Raw genomic sequence first — 13,195 nt, 5'->3', positions numbered from 1 at the left:
TTTCTCAAAAGGTAGAATGAGTATCAGCCCTGGTCTTTGATGTATTTAGCTTCCAGACAACTTTTCTGGGATTTCCATCGCTTGCATTCCCAAAAACTCATTTTTAAGTTCAAGGTAATGCAAACTGAAATTCTGAACTCAAAAGGAAATTTAGGAGTAGAGAGAAACTAATGCTTTTGCCTTAATGTGAAGAGCTCAAAAAGCCCTGTGAAACACACATATACACATAGGCATACAAACGCACGCGCGCACACACACACACACACACACACACACACACACACCCCTTTATCAATTCCTCACCATGTGTTAAACAAATATCCATTTTGGGGATAACCAGCATGTTTCAGGGAAGAAAAAAAATGAAGGGTAGTAAAAAGGGGTAAAAAAAATCAAAGTTACACCAACTCCCTGTTGGAGTCTTCTAGAGGTTATAATGAATTGGCCTCAGAGGTCTGTAAAATTTCGCTAGGTTCACCCTAAAAGAGCAGGGTACTCCTAAAAGTAGCATTCCCAAATGTAGACTACTCTCATATCACAAACCCAAACTCAGAAAGTATCAAACCAGGAACTGTTATGAGAAAACATTTGAAGGCTTCTGAGTCTTGTAATTACAAAAGCATCAAATACCAACCGGATCCTCCCTTTCTGGACCAGATTTTATGCTAAAATAAGAAAATGTTTTTCTTGTCATGTTTCAATCATTTCATCCTTCAGGTTTTATTTGTTTTTTTTTTATTATTAAAGTATACTCGTCCAAAATATACTCTCAATTCTAAAAGAAGAAAAGAAATTTCCAAACTTTCACAACCTCCTTTCCCACCAAAAACCTAATCAAGTTGTTTGTAATTAGCATAGTGTCTCAGAGATAGTAAGTAATTAATTGTTGAAAGACATGATCCCACAATGAATGAATCTTTCTGAAGAGTTAATACAAATATTTTTAAGGCTTATGTCTTTTTCCTCATGAGGTCAATGCTTGATTCCCCCTTTAAATAATGTGCCTCTAAAAGACAAAAAACCCCGGGTATACGATGCTGCAAAAACCAAAAAAATCGACCCCTTACCACTTGCAAAAGATTGTGAAAACAGACTGAGCATTTGATAAGTTTTTATTGAGATGAAATTCACATCACAGAAAACTAGCCGTTTTAACAATCCATTAGCATTTAGTAGTTTTACAATGTTGTACAATCACCACCCCTAATTCCAAGAGGTTTTTATGATCCCCAAATAGAACTGCACCCATTGAGTTACCGCTCCCCATGGCCCTCTACTGCCGGTCTCTGGCAACTGCGGATCTCTGTTCTGTCTCTATCTTACTATTCTGTCTCTATCTTACTATTTTCCCCATTACCCTCTACTGCCCGTCTCTGGCTACTGCGGATCTGTGTTCTGTCTCTACGGCCTTACTATTCTGGATGTTTCATATCCATATATTGGGGTTACCCAGTACATGGCCTTTTGTGTCTGGATTCTTTTACTTAGCATAATGTTTTAAACATAGGCTTACCTATTTGGTAGCATGTATCAGTCCTTTATTCGTTTTTATGGCTGAATGATATTCCATCGTAAAGATGTATCACAGCCCGTTTACCCATGCACCCATGGGCAGATGTGTGAGCTGTTGTGAATATGCTGCCAGGATCACAAGGGTACATAGACTTCAGTGCCATTTTTCATTTTGGTGGTGGGGGGCATTTACTTAGGAGAGCAATTGCCGGGTCATTTGGTAATTTCATGGTTAAATTTTGAGGGATCTGCAAACTTGATTTTTAAATCAAGAAAAATAACAAAGTAAAAGATAGAGCTTGCCAATAGCAGAGACAAATGAAGTCATAACCAACCGTAATCTAATCTAGTTGGGATCAGGGATTTCACCAAAAGGAGTACAGCCTGTGGAGAGGACATTTTGCTATGGTAGAATCTCTACTCCCTTTAACCATATTGATGGACCTGGCCTGTATTTAAGAATGATAAACTCACTCTAACATGAGGGAAAGGAAAGAAATATATGTGAATCATGGTCTGCCACTGACTTATTGTATTAGTAAGTCAAAATTTGTTACCTTGGATACAAACTGCATTTAAAAATGAAGTCCTCTGTAATAAATAACCATTACAGAAATAGCCAGTGTCAGAAATGCAGTTACATGAATCAGAGAAAAAAATGATATAGTTTTCCCATTAATCATATCCTTTTAATAAAACATTGATTTCATTAAACAAAATTAACTCAATTTACTTCACATAAGGACTATTTTTACATTGGCTTTTGTGGTTTCTTTTGCTCTGAGTTTTCTAAACCCTTCAATATTTTTCATATGCTTTGTTTTATATATACCATTACGTTGAGATTAGGTAATTTAACCATGCAATTAAACAAATACACATTTAAGAAGAGCAGTCCTACTTTATACACTTGTGACTTCACCTTTGTTCTCATTGTCTTGGCATGATTTCAACACCTTGCATTTGTGAAATGGGCTCCACAGTAAGAATGAGTGGGGATCCAGCCTTACTCTGCTTGTTGATGCTGGTAAGGAAACTTCCAAGTGAGAATAAACAACTCGCTCTTACAAGTTCACACAGGTCATCCTATTACTAAGCAGAACTCCTAGGTCATTACTGCGTCTACCTTTCCACTCGCCAAGTGTGAATAACAAGAATCTGAGCACTTGCTCTTTTCTACTTCCAAAAATTTTTATTTTTAATTTTCATTTAGTATCTGTAAAGTTTGGAATAAACAATTCTACTCTGTTGCGATATAATTGCTAGGAGAAGTGTGAATTTATGATTACCAGGCCACAGGAACTGGGACCCCATTACTAAATAATTGCATGCATAATAAAGGTTCAAACTCAAACTTTAATTAATTGGAAAACACCATCCTTCATAATGTTTATGTTTTAGAAGTTATTCAAGGGGATTTAAAAGAAATCTAGACAATTAAAAACATACATGCTAGTACAGCACAATAATCATGTGGAAAAACTCAGGCAGCACATCATTATTTAAGACCTCTTTGAGCTATATATAGGACATAGCCTTTCTGGGCTTGAATTCATGTCTGGCAACCCACTGACTGATTGATCCAGGGAAGCCACCCTCCCTCTCCTCAATTATGTGTTACCAACTCTAAATTCAGGTTCTATTAATTCCTACATCATTCTTCTTTATTAAATGAACTGAGGCAAAAGTCTTGTAAACCATAAAACATGCAAATATTTGGAAAGGTTTTTTGTTTTGTTTTGCTTTCTCCCTGTTTGCTTTAGAAAGCAATCATCTAATATAGCAAAAGGAAGCCAGGATAATTAACTAGAGGATTGTCTTGATTTCTAGTGCAGAGGTAGTGGGATTAGAGATTAAGATTAAAATGGCAACAAGGGGCCCCTGGGTAGTTCAGTGGGTTAAAGCTTCTGCCTTCAGCTCGGGTCATGATCTCAGGGTCCTGAGATGGAGCCCCATGTTGGGCTCTCTGCTCAGCGGGGAGCCTGCTCCCCCTCTCTTTCTGCCAGCCTCTCTGCCTACTTGTGATCTCTGTCTGTCAGATAAATAAATAAAATCTTTAAAAAAAAATGGCAACAAGACTGGATAGCTAGGATTTTTTTTTAAAGATTTTATTTATTTATTTGACAGACAGAAATCACAGGTAGGCAGAGAGGCAGGCAGATAGAGAGGAGGAAGCAGGCTCCCCACAGAGCAGAGAGCCCGATGTGGGGCTCGATCCCAGCACCCTGGGATCATGACCTGAGCCGAAGGCAGAGGCTTTAACCCACTGAGCCACCCAGGCACCCCAGGATTTGTTTTTTAATTGAGGAAAACATTTGTGATTTTGTGGGCACATAGAGAAAATAAATAGTGTAAAAACGAGATTATTGCCATCAGCGGCAGGAATAGAACTGCTAAAATATCAGGATAAATGGAAGTCCTAGAAAAGGAAGTGAGATGTTCTCTTCTGGATTGGGTGAGATTAAAGAGATGACAAGATGATTAGACCAAAGAAAATATGTCAGCCATTTTGCAGCTTGGAAGGACACTGAGGATGAGCCAATAAGGATGGCAAAGGGGAATGCCCCCAAACCTTGAGTCCTTGGGTCATCTTGCCACTAAGTAACCAACTTTGGGGCTGACTTTGTTTTAACTGTGCATTTTGACACTTACAGCCAAAACCACCCTACCCAATGTAACAGTGTAGTTGAATTGAACAAAAAATAAAATAATCTTGGTAAGATAACTAAAAGGGTTATAGATATTTTGAGTCAGTTTACGATTCTTCGTGTTTGAGAAGGGATATGTCTTCAAATATAGTAATTGCTTTTTCCTTCAATTACATATTTCCCCCCTTTGGACACCCAAGAAGGTAAACTGAAGATAACAGCACCCGTGGAAAGACAGAAGATAATCTGCATGTGATTTAAAAGATTACTGATGTGTTTTTAAAAGGCAATGCAGAAGTTGCATGTCTATAAAGCACTGTTTAGTTCGAAAAGCATTTGTTTTATCTCTAAATCAGGCATTATGCTAAATCGTGAGCTCCTGCAGTTTTAGATATGAGTTCTTAGAAAAGATATTTCATTTTTATGAGGATGATTCACTTTCTTAAAATCCTATCCTGAATCTGAATATATGAAGATGGATTAAACCACAATCATTTATACTGATGATGGCCTCACATCTCAGCTCCTCTGTTCAAGAGAGAAACCTTAAAAGGACAATGTTCCCAGGGTTCTTAAATTTTCATTGATAAAAATTTGAGCTATATTTCTCCCCGGGATACCTATAATACATTAAAGTTATATTTGAGCTATCATTTCTGAGTAATTAATGCTATGTTCCTTTCTGAGAAATGTGTTCATATGTCAGTTTTTTAAGATGACGGCTAAGTTACTGATTTTAAGAGTAATAGGAAATATTTATCATGCTTGTGATGTACCAGATATTCTCAGTCCTCACAACAAGAATGATTATTATCACCCCTTTCTGGCTGAAAGAATGAAGGAAGCATGGTAGGGGAACTTGCCCAATGATTAAGAATTGGAATCAGAATATATATCCAGGCACTCTGATTCCAGACTCCACATGCACCTCACTTATACCCTATAATACTCCAGATGAAAAAAAAGTGAGGGTATTATCATTTATTCTATGATCTTAAATATTTAAACATTTATTTTTTTAAGTAGCTTAAAAAATACTACTGGAAGAAGAACAAACTCCCACTTATAAAATAAGTCATAGGCATGAGAAGTACTTATTTCATAAGAAATATAGTAAATAATACTATAATAATGTTGTATGGGAACAGATGGTGATGACACATCTCATGGTGAGCACTGAGTGATGAACAGAATTGTTGAATCGCTATGTTGTCCATCTGAAACTAATACAACATTGTATGTCAACTACACTTCAATAATAAAAAAAAATGCTACTGGATGATCAAGCATCAGACTCTTGATTTCAGATCAGATCATGATCTCAGGGTCATGAGATCGAGCCCCACATGGGATCCACACCAAGCATGAAGGCTGCTTAAGATTCTCTCTCCCTCTGCCCCTCCCACCAGCTTGTGCATGTGTGCGCGCTCTCTCTCTCTCTCTCAAAAAAAAAAAAAATACTACTGGAAACCTTAATAAGTATTCTATAAAGAAAGATTTCTTCATGAGAATTAGAGGAAGCTTAAAAAAATTAGAGGAACTTTCTCTGACTGAGGGGCTTCCAACAGCTAAATAGGTCAATGAGGCTTAGAATGATCTCCATGACCGTATGTATATTCATTCTCTCTATTGAATGACGTAACAAAATAGTATTGCCACCTTCCCTAAAGCCATCAAACCATCAAAGAGGAAGAGTCAATATCAGCTTCTTGGTTTCCTAAGAAGTAGCTAAATTTTGGCACAGGTTTCTCTAATCCAAGCTCTCCTGGGCTTTGCCATCTATGAGTGTCTTCCTTCCAGCAGCTACACTGAAGTTTTGTTGTTTTGTTTTTGTTTTGCTTTGCTTTTGTTTTATTTTTCTTCTTGGGTGCTAGACATCCATTGATGATCTGAAGGGTAATTCTCAGCCCTGACCTTCCTACCAGTACATATGATACTCTCCACCCATGAGAATGTAATGGAATCAGAATCCATAACATGTGGTGTCTTTGGTAGATTATTTCCCTTCAATGTGACTCACCACCTCATTTTCAGATCAGGACAGTTACCTGCTCGGAAACATTTGCTGTGAGGGTTGCATGGCTGATCTACATGGAGTGGGTGGGCAGTGCCTGGCAGGTAGCACATGCTCAGCCACCCTGACTACGGTTGTTATTATTGAGAAAATGGCTCCAGAAGATCCTCACGCATTCTCTAGTTCTGGATTCAGGCATCACTGGTTTTATCTTGTGCTTTATCTTTTTTGTGTGTGTGCTTTATCTTTTAACAATAATTTTTAATAGGCATTAGAGCACTTTTACATAGAAAAACCTCTTAAAAATAGTTTTCAGTATTTCAGCAGCAAGTGGGTTGATGTTTGGTGATTTACTCTGGTACCTCAATTGTTTCCTATCCAAATTTTTTAATTCAATAATTCAAAGGTCTATTCTGTTTAACTTTTCTTTTAGAGAAAAACCTGCCCATATATTTGATACCCACTATGAATTCAAAATTTATTTCCTAGTAAGTGACATTCATTTTGCTTTCCCTATATGCCACCCTCATTTTACTCAGTGTAGGCTGTCAACTTTTTTCTGAGGGAAGGAGGTATAGATATACTTGTGAGTATGAGGAAAGATTAGGCTTCCAATTTTGCCTTTTTCATTCTTAGGTGCAGAAAGTAAAATCAGTAAAGAAGTAATACAACTTCTAGTCAGATTCCAAACTGGCATAGCCACTGTGCAGCATGGAGTTTCCTCAAAAAGTTGAAAATAGGACTACCATATGATTCAGCAATTCCACTTCTGGGTATTTCCCAAAGAAAATGAAAACACTAACTGGAAAAGATGTAAGTGCCCGCATGTTCATTGCAACATTATTTACAATAGCCAAGGTATGGAAACAACCTAAGCGTCCAGGGATGGATGAATGGATAAGAACAATGTGGTATATAAATACAGTGGGATATTACTCAGCTATAGAAAAGAAGGAAATCTTGCTATTTGCAACAACATGGACGGACCTTGAGGGCATTCTGAAAAGCAAAATAAGTTAGACAGAGAAACACATGTATGTTCTCACTCATATGCGGAACCTAAAAAGAAAAACAAAACAGAAAAAAAAAAACAAAACACTGAATTCATAGATACAGAGAACAGATTGGTGGTTTGTGGTTGCCAGAAGCAGGGCATTAGAAGGATGGGTAAAACAGGTAAAGGCTATCAAAACATACAAACTTAGAGTTAAAAAAGAAAGAAACCGGGGCACCTGGGTGGCTCAGTGGGTTAAAGCCTCTGCCTTTGGCTCAGGTCAGGGTCTCAGGGTCCTGGAATCGAGCCCCGCATTGGGCTCTCTGCTCAGCAGGGAGCCTGTTTCCCCCCCTCTCTCTGTCTGCCTCTCTGCCCACTTGTGAACTCTCTCCCTCTCTCTGTCAAATAAATAAATAAATAAAACCTTAAAAAAAAAAAAAGAAATAAACCTTGAGCATGCCATGGACACCATCATGACTCTAGTTAATAATACTGTATCGTATATTTGAAAGTTGCTACGAGAATAGACTTAAAGTTCTCGTCACAAGAAAAGGGAAACATACCCCATAAATACAGATGTACGATTCACTAAAAACTGCTTCCCAAAACTTTAGTCAACAGAAATTATAACGGCCTTCAGAGTAGAATCTAGGAGACACACTGTTAAATCACTTTGGTTTCCTTATTCACTATCATGATGCTACTAAAAATAAAAACAAAATTGAAATGACCAGTGACATTTGCCAGACATTATGCTCTTTCTTGTCATTCCCATCAAATAATATCAAGAAACGGTATAAATTTATCAGTTTTAATAGTCATATCCATGAAGCTGACTTTTGGAAAGAGAGAAAATGTGAAATATCAAACACAGCTTGCTTGCACGATGTGAAGCTCCAGGTCTTGAACTCCATTGCTAGCAAATCTGCTCATCAACTGCCTTTTCTCTTCAGTCAGCGCCATAGCCTACATGTGTTATCCTTGCTACCTAATAAAACAAATTTCACCAAGTTATTATTTCTTTATTTCATTCATTAATTCTCCCTTTTTACAAGGTGACCTTCTCTGGGACATCGAGGATGATCAGTGCACTCAATGTACCCAGCTGTGGAGTCTTAGAGCTGCTCCAGCATTTAGGGGGCAAAAATAAATAAATAAATAAAATGTTTTTAATGATTCCTGTCAGTCATCAATTGGCAAGTTCATGTCCTATTCACACGTGTGAGATTCATGGCATCTCAGAATTGGAGCCCTGAGAATGCAGCCTTCCCCTCTGCTCATTCCTTGCGCCCTCCCCACAAACAACACAGTCAAGTGGAAAGATGGTGAATTTGAAAATTTCTAGATCTGGGTGATTAATTTATGAGGAGGCAACACATTCCACTTCAGAACATTTCAAAATGTCAATGGCTTTTTCGCATTGTTGGTAAAATGTGAAATGTGCATTCTCCCTCCCCACTGCTATGATAGACACTCTTCCAAAGCAGCTCTGATTGACTGGTCCCCAAGGGCACTGTTCACATTCATTATACTTTGGAAATGACCACCCTGGTATGGAGCAGCACCGGGCACTGCTGGTTCCCTGATCTTCGGGAACACATGACATCAGTATAAGAAATGTGCTGTTTACATGAACTGAGAGAGGCTATGGAAACTGTCCATTCCACCAAAAGGCACCTCACATTCTAAAAAAAATTAATGACTACACTGGCCAAGTTCCTTCCAATTTTTTATTTCAAGTCCAACCTCGGGCAGTCCATGAAAACTCATGCAGTTAATCATACATGGGTCCATCAAGAAAAGGGGGTAGATCCATTCAAACAAAGTGATTGCTCTGCTGATGACAAGACAGAAGTGTTACCCCTTTGTAGTAAGCTCCCCCATTTAGTAGGCCAGTATCGAGCACTTCAGTGCTTTGGGAGACACTAAATAAATCAATAATGTCTTAACGAGCTCAGGAATGTAAATGCCAGCCCCCAAACAAGAGATAGACAATATTTCTTCCCTAAAGTCTCTTAGGACCTCCTGTGACTCCAGGAAGAAGTCTGGTCTAACATGAGCCCTGTAGACTAGAAAAGGTTGGTCTAATACAGCTGGTCTAACATGAGCCCTGTAGACTAGAAAAGGTTGGTCCTCTGACAAAGCAGTGCCAGCTTCCTTTTTCTTACTTGCCAAGAGCTTCCTACATCAGCTTCTGGTGCCCCCATCACTGCCTCCCATCTCTTTCCTCATCCTAGGAAAGGATTTGACATTGAGCTCACAATAAAATATGTGGATTCTTATGGCATTGTCTTAAGAGTACCTGCATTTTAGTGACATTGGCAAATCATAAACTCCAGAAAGTAATCCATAATTTTAGAAATTATCCACAATTAAATAGTAAGAAGAGATTTTTTAGGGCAAAAAGGGAGATTATTCTAAGCACCCCTCAAGTTATATGACTAGGAAGCTATTTAATCAGCCAATATAAAAAGCCAACCTTGTGCATGGGACATTTAATTTATTAGACCAGTTAAGCAATTTTGAAATTGCTCAACATAGTAAGAATCACTGGGAGTTAGGCAGATTCTGTCCTCTGTGCCCCCTTAGGGTGCCCCTACCCCACACGGCTTTACCACCCCACTCCACACCAGGGCCTCCTTCCAGAGGCACCACACTAACATTACACCATACTCTTGTCACTTTCCACAATCAAAGTTAGCCTATTCTCAATTCAGTTCTTAAAAAACATTTCTAATATAATTAATTCACAATAAATTGTTAACGGTTGAAAAATGCTCAATATGGGTTCTCTTCCCCCAAATATTAATTTGTTAGTGGGGGGTATCCAAGGAGAAAACAACTTAGCTCAAAAAATAAATCTCTCATGGGCTGGAAGTCCAACTGTGCAGAACGTGGGTCCTAGTCTGTTTTAGTTACTAACACTTACTGACAACTGAATATTAACCATTCGGTGGGTACTTCCTGGGGAGATGCGGTAACCAGTAAGGCAGGCTACTGAGCTCTTTGTTAAGAGCAACTAAAATTCAAAATTCACAAAGCCTTACAGTCAGAGCTCACCCCTGTGGTCCCACATGCTACTAAAATTAAATCGCGGGTATGGGAAACGTGAGCACACACAAGGGACCCTGCAAGACAGGGAGGGGAGAGCAATAAAACTCTTTTGGTATTCAGCTTGGAAACGCTAATAGCCAACTGAAAAAGAAAACCAAGTGTATGTGTTTCTCTCTCCCATACCTGTAATGATTATGTTGCCTTTGTAGTTGAAAGCACATGAAAAGATCTCATCTGTGTGCCCCTCAAGGATCTGGAGGCACTGACCAGTCTGAGCGTCCCAGATTCTCGCTGTTTTGTCAGCACTGCCAGTCAGAATATGATTTCCTTGGGGGTTGAAAGAAATCTACAAGACAGAAAGGAAAATGACAGTTTTGTGTAATTTGATTCCTGATATATTTTTAATCAGCAGAAAGGGGACATGACTAAGCACCTGTCATCTTCCCAGCTTGGCATTTATTCTTACATAGAACAGTTCCTTCCTGAAGGGGGAAAAACTACAGGGACTAATACATGAAAATTAAAGGCTATACAGCAGAGTATAACAGGGCACCCCACACCCACCCCACAGTTCTAAGGAAAAAAAACAAAGTTCCCTTCTATTTCGAGTATTCCCCACCTAGCTTCTTTCCAAAAACTCAAGATGCAAGTCTTTCCACACAAAGAGACAGAGCCCTGGTGTGGATGAGAACACAAGTCAGGTTCCTTCAAACCCAAGCCCCCATGTCATCCCTATAACTCAACTTTCTCTAATCAAAAGCATATAGATCCTCTTTCAATCTGTGCCTCAGAATGAGTGAATGTTGGGGGGACTTTCATTCTACTTCCATTCAAAGTAAAGTAGGTTCTATAAATATTTCCTGAGTGCCTCCTATGTGTCAAGCATTGTCATATAGTATCTGAGCGAATGTCAAAGGAAATGGTTAGTTCACTATTCCTTTGGGTTCCATGCTTATAACACTCTCTAAATCATCATAAGACAATGACTTGGGTCACATCCTTTATGATTCAAGGTTTGATGAGGACAAAGCTCAAGAGCATGGCTTTTTTTGTCCCTGTGTCCCCGGTACAATGCCCAGCACAGGGAAAGCTCTCAAAAAGCATTTCTTGAGTGAATGAATGAATGAATGAATGAATACCTTAACTTTCTAATCCATAGAAATGCCATTGCTGAATGGCAATTCAATAAGTAATGTATCACATATCTTAAAATGCAATATAGATTGAGAGAACCCTTTATATTCACACATGCACAAAAATATGTGTGTTTGTTGAGTGGGCCACATCATGCATGTCAATCATTATCAGACCAGTCACTCAGCAACAAGGCCTGGGTTCTCTTCCCAGGCTGCCCCCACATCCATACTTCCCCATCTCTCTTCCTGCCAGGCCCTAAGGCCTAGTAGCCTATGAAGGAGATGTGTTTAGTGCAGCCTCAGAGACCAACTTTGAAGGGCAGAGGCTCCTGGCCACAGTGGCAGGTGCAGAGGAGGGAGGAGTAGAGAAAGCACAACAGGGGGTGGTTCCAGGGTCCAGGGGCAGCCTTCCAGGACCTGAAGCCATCAACCTGATCCTTTAAAAGGAAGGAGCAAATCTGATCTTAGGTATGAGACCAAGGAACTGGGCTGAGCTGTGTGGGAGCTGAGAGTCACCAACTTCTGACCTTTCCAGAGTTTTCGAAGGACACAGCTAAACCTCAGATTACTGACTGGAAGGCCCTGCTCTGTGAATCAGCTTGTGGGAGGAGGTTAGACAAAATCTTAAGCTACAGCTTTGAAGTTTCAAAGTAGGTCATTTTAAACTCTGTTAAGTGTTAAATATTTCCAGGAAATACTTTCTCAATTGCATCTAATTTACAAAACACTTGATACTCGCTGCACAGCATGTTTTTTGCATAATACATACTTGTGTGTCTGCTTGGACCAGGAAAAGCACTTTATGAGTTTCTTAAATAGCTTTAATAAGTATTTTCAACAAACTCAATCTTTTGCTGATGGCTGAGAAAAACGCTGTTTTATAGTTTTTAAACGGTTTTAGGAATGATTTATTATGCTAAGTTTGAGGTCCCACTTAAAAATATAGTTTTTAGGTAGCTGATTTCTAGAAAGAATGAGATAATTGGACAAATCCTAGTGCCAACAGATCTATTTACACTAAGCATGCTATGTTTTTAAAACTAAATTGCTCCAAGTGAGAAAGCAACTCACCTTTGAAATTTCTCCTTCATGGCCTTCCAATTTGGTCATGCATTTTCTTGTGGCTGCACTGAAAACTCTTGCTGTTCCTTTTCGAAAGAATGGAAATACATAAATTCGTCTGAAATACAGACCTTTTGAGCCGTGTGCCCTGAATTATGTAATATCCATCCCTCTGACGTCCGGGTTCTGTGCTGCTTGTCTCCTTGCCTGCGGTGACAGCCACCACCTAAAATGTAAGCTGGTGCCAGGGTAGGAGAAGAATGGGAACAGGGCGCCCCTCAAGCCCCAAGCTTATTAGAAGAAATGATGGGTTCCAAGGTAGATAAGGTGGGGGGAAGGAATCCACAAAGAAAAAGCTTTTAATGGGAAAGGGAGGATTAGAACGAGTTTTGAGAGGCTGGTAATGAAACACGCAGCCAGACCAGCATCATCCACCAAATAGGAGTCAAAGGTGACAAAAGGTTCGAGAGGTCTTCCTGAAATGGAGCAACAGCCACTACTTGCTGGACAAAGAAGAGGCATCAGGGAAGCCAGGAAAGAGTTGGTAGAATGGTTTATTCCCTGTTGTATCCCCAGGGGCCAGAAGTGCCAAGCTCCCAATAGACGATAAGTGGATAATGGATGGATGGGTGGGTGGATAGATGAGTGGGTAGGTGGATGGATGGGTGGATGGATGGGTGGGTGGATGGATGGATGGATAGGTGGGTGGATGGATGGGTGGGAAGGTGGATGGATGGATGGATGGATGGATGGATGGATGGATGGATGGATGGAT

At 39.4% G+C, this 13,195-nt stretch overlaps 1 protein-coding gene across 1 annotated transcript in view; it reads right to left on the bottom strand.

The window, feature by feature from the left end:
* Positions 1-7,698: 7,698 nt before the first annotated feature.
* LOC111145100 (dynein assembly factor with WD repeats 1) overlaps positions 7,699-13,195 on the bottom strand; it is a 48,922-nt gene continuing 43,425 nt past the window's right edge. Inside the window, exons 11-13 of the mRNA XM_022499744.1 lie at positions 12,430-12,506; positions 10,406-10,568; positions 7,699-8,156 (exon numbers count right to left, since the gene is read on the bottom strand). Coding sequence (XP_022355452.1) covers positions 8,122-8,156; positions 10,406-10,568; positions 12,430-12,506 — 275 coding nt within the window. The 3' untranslated portion in view covers positions 7,699-8,121. The remainder of the gene's footprint in view (positions 8,157-10,405; positions 10,569-12,429; positions 12,507-13,195) is intronic.

The sequence above is a fragment of the Enhydra lutris genome, unplaced genomic scaffold (assembly GCF_002288905.1).
Source record: "Enhydra lutris kenyoni isolate GAN:26980312 unplaced genomic scaffold, ASM228890v2 scaffoldscaffold1, whole genome shotgun sequence".
Classification (NCBI taxonomy): domain Eukaryota; kingdom Metazoa; phylum Chordata; class Mammalia; order Carnivora; family Mustelidae; genus Enhydra; species Enhydra lutris.
Note: the sequence above shows the minus strand (reverse complement) of the source record. Positions and strands in the feature narration are given on the sequence as shown.